Genomic DNA, 7,366 nt, shown 5'->3' with positions numbered 1-7,366 from the left:
TTTGTCAAATGCTTTTTCTGCACCAATTGAGAGGATCATATGGTTCTTGTCTTATGTTTTATTAATGTGTTATATCACATTGATTTGTGAATGTTGAACAACCCTTGCATCCCAGGAATAAACCCCACTTGGCCGTGATGGATAATCCTTTTAATGTCCTGCTGGATCCTATTGAACTGTATGATATTTTGAGTATTTTGCCATCCATGTTCTTCAGGGATATGGCTCTGTAATTTTACTTTTTGTTGGGGTCTTTGCCTGGTTTTGGGATCAGAGTGATGTTTGCCTCCTAAAATTACTTTTGAAATTTTCCTTTTTTTTTTTTTTTTTTTTTTTTTAGAAACAGCTACAGTAGAATGGGCATTATTCCTTTTTTAAATTCTTTAAATTCTTGGTAGAATTCCCCTAGGATGCCATATGGCCCTGGACTCTCATGTATTGGAAGGTTTTGAATTATTGATTCAATTTCATTACTGGCTATTGGTCGATTCAGATTGTCGATTTCTTCCTCTTTCAGACTAGGTAGTTTTTAAGTTTCCAGGAAGGCATTTATTTCTTCCAGGTTGCTTAATTTATTGGTTACAGTTGATGGATTTTTTTGAGGTAATTGTTTCTAATAATTGTTTCTCTTTCCTTGGTGTTAGTCATGATCTCTCCCATTTCATTTATGATTTTATTAATTTGGGTCCTTTCCATTTTCTTTTGGATAAGTTTAGCCAGTGGCTTATCCATCTTATTAATTCCTTCAAATAACCAGCTTCTATTTTTGTTGATCTTTTCTACTGTTTTTCTGATTTCTGTTTCATTGATCTCTGTTCTAATATTTTATTTCATTTCTGCTGCTTGGTTTAGGGTTTTTTTTTTTTTTCTGTTCTTTTTGCAGATCCTTTAGGTGTAAGTTTAGCTTATTCATTTGGGACTTTTTTTTTCTATTTTTTCAGAGAGGTTTGGATGACTATGTATTTCCCTCTTACCACCTTTTAGTATCCTATATGTTTTGGACCAATGTGTTTTCATTCTCATTAGTTTCCATGAATTGTTTAAATTCTTCTTTAATTTCCTGGTTGACCCAATCATTCTTTAGCAGGATGCTCTTTAAAGTGTTTGAATTCCTTCCTTTTTTGTGTGTGTGTGATTAGGCCAGTTTCAAAGCATTGTGATCTGATAACATGAAAGATATAATCTCAGTCTTTTGGTATTGGCTGAGACCTGACTTTTGACCCAGTATGTTGTGTATTCTTGAGGAAGTTCTGTGTGCAAGTGAGAAGAATAGGTATTCTGTTGCTTTAGGGTAGAATGTTCTCTATATATCTACAAAGTCCATCTGGTCCACTGTGTCATTTAAAGCTCTTGTTTTCTTTGGTGATCTTCTGCTTAGATGATCTGTCCATTGCTGAGAGAGGAGTGTTGAGGTCTCCTCCTATCAGTGTGTATTATGAATATGATTCTTTATTTTCTTTTTTTAAAGATTTTATTTATTTATTTGACAGAGAGAGATAACAAGTAGGCAGAGAGGTAGGCAGAGAGAGAGGAAGGGAAGCAGGCTCCCTGCTGAGCAGAGAGCCCCATGCGGTACTCGATCCCAGGACCCTGAGATCATGACCTGAGCCGAAGGCAGTGGCTTAACACACTGAGCCACCCAGGCGCCCCAAGATTCTTTATTTTCATTAACTGTCAGTTTATGTAGTTGACTGCTCCCACGTGGGGGCATAGATATTTACAATTATTATATTTTCTTTTTGGATAGACACCTTAAGTATGATAGTGTGTCCCTCTACATCTGTTACTACAGTATTTTGTTTAAAATCTAACTTGTCTGATATGAGAATTGGTACTCCAACTTTCTTTAGAGGGCCATTACCATGATACATCATTCTCCAGCCCCTCACTTTCAATCTGGAGGTGGCCTTAGGTTCAAAATGAGTTTTTTGTAGACAGAATATATATGGGCACTGTCTTTTTATCCAATCTGAAACCCAGTGCCATTTCACAAGAGCATTTAGGCCATTCATGTTGAGAATAATTATTGGAAGATACGGATTTATTGCCATAATATTCCCTGTAATGTTCTTGTTTCTACAGATTGCTTCTGTAAAGTTCTGATCTATATTACTCTTGGGGGTCTTTTTTCCTTTATAGAATCCCCCTTAATATTTTTGGCAAGGCTGGCTAGGTGACAGATATTCTTTCAGTTTCTGCTGGTCCTGGAAGCTCCTTGTTTCTCCATCTGTTCTGAATGATAGCCTTACTAGATGAAGTATACTTGGCTACATGTTCTCATTTAGTGCCAGGTCTCTGTGGACAGGTCTGGTGTTATTCTGATTTTCCTTTATCTGCATGTAATAAACCTCTTCACCCTTGGTGTTTTCAGGATAGCTACATTGGCCCAAAGAATTGCAAGTTTTACTATTATATCCCATGTGTTGGTCTATTTTTATTGATCTTAAGAAGGGTCCTCTCTGCTTCTTGGTCATGAATGCTTGTTTCCTTCCCCATATTAGGCAAGTTCTCAGCTATGATTTGTTCAAATATAGCTTCTAGTCCTCTCTCTCTTTAGCCTTTCAAGGATCTCAGTAATTCAGGCATTGGAATGTTTCAAGGCATCATTGATCTCTCTAAGTCTGTCTTGTGGACATTTAGGTCATAGGGCATTTCAGTTTTTCCTGTGTGTATTTTGGTCTGTTTGTTAGAGAATACTTCTTCCCAAAATTACACGAAATTAAAACTTGTATATATAAAGGTAATATTGAATGGGGGAAAAGGCTACAATAAAACATATATCCAGAAAAGACAGAGGTGTGTAAAAGTACAAGTTAAGAAGCTACTGAGAAATATAAGTTGATATACTAAACATCTAGTTGAAATGACAAAAAGAAAGAAAAAAAACCTAGAAGAAGCATAAAAGAAAGAATAAAAAATTGTATCTGAAAAATAAATAGTCCATGAGGCAATGCCTAGAGCTCAATATACAATTTTCCACTGGTGTTGGTATTTTACAGTATTATTGGTCCATAGGGTTGTCAGCCTCTTGTTCTTTCAGCCTGTGTTCTGGGGGAGAAACCTGTGGTACTATTTCTCAGGCAATCCTGCTTGGGCTCATTCGGGGGATGAGCTCCATCAAAACTTGTCTTTTTTTTTTTCTTTATTAAAATCCTTCACATATATATTACAGTATAGTTTATGTTAACAAAAAAAAAAGAAAAAGAAAAATACAATCTCCTGAAAGCCCATCATTAGGATAAAGGTTAAATAAAGGATGGCATATCCACAAACTAGAATAAGAGGCATATTTAAGAGTGGAATTGATATGTGCTTACAGATAACAAAACATATACAAGAAGCTACATAGGAAAGTTACTAACCAATATAGTATAATCTTATTTTAGTAAGAAGTTCTGGAAGCCACTCAGGTAACTGTCAGCAGTCATTAGTTGTAGTTATTAGAAATAAAGTGAGAGGGACTTTCAGATTTGTATCCTTTCATACTGTTTGTAGTTTTATTAACATATCCTTAATTGTGCTTATGTATTTTTTAAATTAAATTATTTATTTTCAGCATAACAGTATTCATTATTTTTTCACCACACCCAGTGCTCCATGCAATCTGTGCCCTCTATAATACCCACTGCCTAGTACCCCAACCTCCTACCCACCCCCCTGCCACTTCAAACCCCTCAGATTGTTTTTCAGAGTCCATAGTCTCTAATGATTCACCTCCCCTTCTAATTTCCCCAACTCCCTTCTCCTCTCTAACTCCCCATGTCTTCCATGTTATTTGTTATGCTCCACAAATAAGTGAAACCATATGATAATTGACTCTCTCTGCTTGACTTACTTCATTTTGTTCTCTACCAGCTTTCCCTGACACTTTTGAGGGTCAAAGCAAAAATGTCCACACCCAAACCTCTGTCCCAGAGCAGAGAAATCACAGTCTGCTCTTTTCACTAAATTCTCCAGGGCAAAAAGCCTCTGTTTCTGTATGCACCACTGAAAACTGCAGCCTCCTGCAAAGCATGCCCATAGTGACTTTCTCAGAGATTGTCCTAGGGACCCTGGCATATCCCTATCCTTTGAAATTCTAAAACCATGAGCAGCCATGGGCTCCCAAGAATACAGGCAGCTCCAGAATTCTGTCTGAGCACTGCTCTAGGGCACTTTCCCAGGTGCTATGGCTCTGCAAGATTTTGCCTGTTATCTGATATAGGAGAATTTGGGCTCTGGTTTTATATCAGTTTCTAGGAACCACCTTATCTGAAGCACCCCCCTTTTCTGTCTGTCTTCCAATATATCCCCACAGATTCATGACACTGTGCATCTTACCTGGCAAAAAGTGGCCACTATTCTGTTTTTAGAGATCTAGATTATATATTTTTTCATCTTGGGATGGTTTTATAGCTGTTCAGAATGGTTTGGTAGATATCCAGCTAAATTCATGGGACCAAATGAAACAGGGTCTCCTACTTCTCTGCCATCATCCCTGTCCATCCAGACTCAGTGTTTTAGCTCCTAGACTTGAATATATGTCTTTTCTAGAAAATTAATGCCTTCCTGACATAAATGATATCAAGAAAGATGATCTGATTTTGACATTTTTAATTCAAATTCAATAAATCCAAATATAGCACATCAGTTTACAATAAATTTTTCTTTGTTTTATATGTATATATATCAAGGACCTAGTTTTTACATAGTTGAACACATTGATGTAACTCAGCTTCTAAGAATTTTATGCATGATATATAGAAGACAAGACACTAACATAAATTACAAATTATTTTAATATTGTCTTCTTGTTCACTTATATTGGTGTCATGTGGCATAAAAACACACTTATCATATCCTTGCAATGGATCAAAATATTTATTATCCTAATGTATCAATAATAAATGTGGGGTACTTATTTTGAAAACTTTGAAAGTAAGAATAATTTGGAAAAAGTTGAAACTAATTTTATGTCCAAGTCAATTGTTTTAAATGGCAGATGAAAAATTTGAAAAATATTTTATCATTATTAAGGATGTGCTTATCAATAAAAAATGTAATTTATATAGACAATTGCAAGTGATAAAAACTGTCATCTATTTATTCATTTACAGTGTCACTCCACTTTGACATCATGAAAATCTGGAATACCACCTCAGATTTCATTCCTCTAGGACTCTTCAACTACACAAAAGCCCATCTGTTTCTCTTTGAGATGGTTCTGACAATTGCATTCACCTCCCTCATGGCCAATTCACTCATGATTTTCCTGATTCAGCAGGATGTTCGGCTCCACACACCCATGTACTTCCTACTGAGCCAACTCTCCCTCATGGACATGATGCTGGTCTTTACCATTGTGCCCAAAATGGCAGCTAACTACTTGATGGCAAGAAGTCCATATCCCCTGCTGGCTGTGGGTTACAGATCTTCTTCTTCCTCACTTTGGCAGGGGGTGAGTGCTTCCTCTTAGCAGTCATGTCCTATGACTGCTATGTGGCTGTTTGCCACCCACTAAGATACCCCATTCTCATGAACTGGGAATTATGTCTGAGAATGACTATGGGGTCTTGGTTCCTTCGGGCAGCTGATGGACTCATGCAGGCTGTTGCTACCCCGAGCTTCCAATTTTGCGATGCACATGAGATCAATCATTTCTTCTGTGAGGCCCCTACTCTGATACATTTGGCTTGGGCTGACACATTTGCTTTTGAGTATGTGATGTACAGCTGCTGTGTATTAATGCTCCTGGTCCCATTTTCTCTCATCCTGATTTCCTATAGTTTCATCTTAGCTGCGGTTCTCCAGATGCATTCTAGAGAAGCTCGCAAAAAGACAGTTGCTACCTGCTCTTCGCATCTCTGTGTGGTGGGACTCTTTTATGGAGCTGCCATTTTTACCTATATGCAACCCAAATCTTACAGGCCAGCTAATAGTGATAAAGTGGTGTCTGCCTTCTATACAATCTTCACTCCTTTGTTGAATCCCCTTATCTACAGTATGAGGAACACTGAAGTCAAGGGAGTCCTGAGAAAGTGCATGGGTCAGTGTGCTGCCTTAAGTCATGACTAAGATTACATTGATTTGCCTCTGATTTAAAGGCTGTATAAAAAGTGACTGTGGGATTTCCTAGATAAAAGCTAAATATGTGTTATATCTATATCTGCTACTATTTTACAGTGAAATGCAGACAAAACTCCATAGTTTGGATATTTCCCTAGGTTGTCATCAATACATATAATTGGAGACTGTTAAAAATGCTTTGATAGTAAATAATTAAAATGTTTTTACAGCACACCATACAATAAGTATTTGTTCAAAGAATGGACTAAGCAGTCAAACAATTTTCAACATCAATTGTAGTTTCTTTTTAATTGTGGTATATCTTATACACACTAGAATGCTAAAACCTGATTAGTCAACCAATTTCAATAATGTGGGCCTGTAATTTACCCACTAACTAGTAAGAGAAAATTATTACCAGACCAGAAGTGTTTTTCATGACATTTTCATTGAAATCACTCAACCAAGATAGAATTGCTGGTCAGATTTGTATCTCTATTCTGTAGTTTGGCTTATTGAGGAATTTTGCTTCAGTGAAAACAAAATGGGAAATTTTCATATCATGAGGCTTTTTCTCAACTTAATATGTTCTTAAAGATTCTGCCATGATTTTACATTTATCAACAGTTTGCTCTTTTGTGTTCCTAAATAATATTCCCATCTCTGAATCTAACACTTTTTGTTTACTTACTACTTTGGGGATGAACATGTGGGCTATTTTTAGTCTTGAACTATTATGACAAAAATAGTTTTAACTTCCCTCTTGTAATCACATGTTTTTATTCATTTGGTAGATGCACAACTAATTTTTAGTAAACAGCGCAACAATATGTTTGTTCAATTTTACATGCCTACCAGCAAGTCACAGGAATAACACTTGCTCCAACTGACAGCAATTGTGGGTAACATCAGCCCTTTTCATGTAGCTTAACTCATTTTGTTTTTATTTTGCATTTCCATGATGATGTGTTTCCAAGGATTTTTTATTACCACATTGTCTGTGTGCATATCTTCCTTTGTGAAAGATCAATTTTCACTTTTTTAAAGATATTATTTATTTACCTGACAGAGATCTCAAGTAGGCAGAGAGGAGGGCAGAGAGAGAAAGGGGAGAGCAAGCTCCCGCCAAGCAGAGAGTCTAATAAAGGTCTCAATCCCAGGACCCCGAGAACATGACCTGATCCAAAGGCAGAGGTTCCAAAGCACTGAGCCATCCAGGTGTTCACTAATTTTCCTTTTTTGGGAAAAAACAAACATGTACATGCTTCTGATGCAAAAACACCTTGGTGGTTTTGTAGGAAAGAGTATATGACATTCATAG

The 7,366-nt window shown here is 36.7% G+C and overlaps 1 protein-coding gene across 1 annotated transcript; it reads left to right on the top strand.

Annotated features, from left to right (window-relative positions):
- The first annotated feature begins 5,074 nt into the window (after window positions 1-5,074).
- Window positions 5,075-6,054, top strand: LOC122900532 (olfactory receptor 2T33-like). The gene is given in 2 exon segments (XM_044239280.1): window positions 5,075-5,366; window positions 5,369-6,054. Coding segments are annotated over 2 exon segments (936 nt in total). The 5' UTR covers window positions 5,075-5,116.
- Window positions 6,055-7,366: the final 1,312 nt, after the last annotated feature.

The sequence above is a fragment of the Neovison vison genome, chromosome 1 (assembly GCF_020171115.1).
Source record: "Neovison vison isolate M4711 chromosome 1, ASM_NN_V1, whole genome shotgun sequence".
NCBI classification, from domain to species: Eukaryota; Metazoa; Chordata; class Mammalia; order Carnivora; family Mustelidae; genus Neogale; species Neogale vison.
Note: the sequence above shows the minus strand (reverse complement) of the source record. Positions and strands in the feature narration are given on the sequence as shown.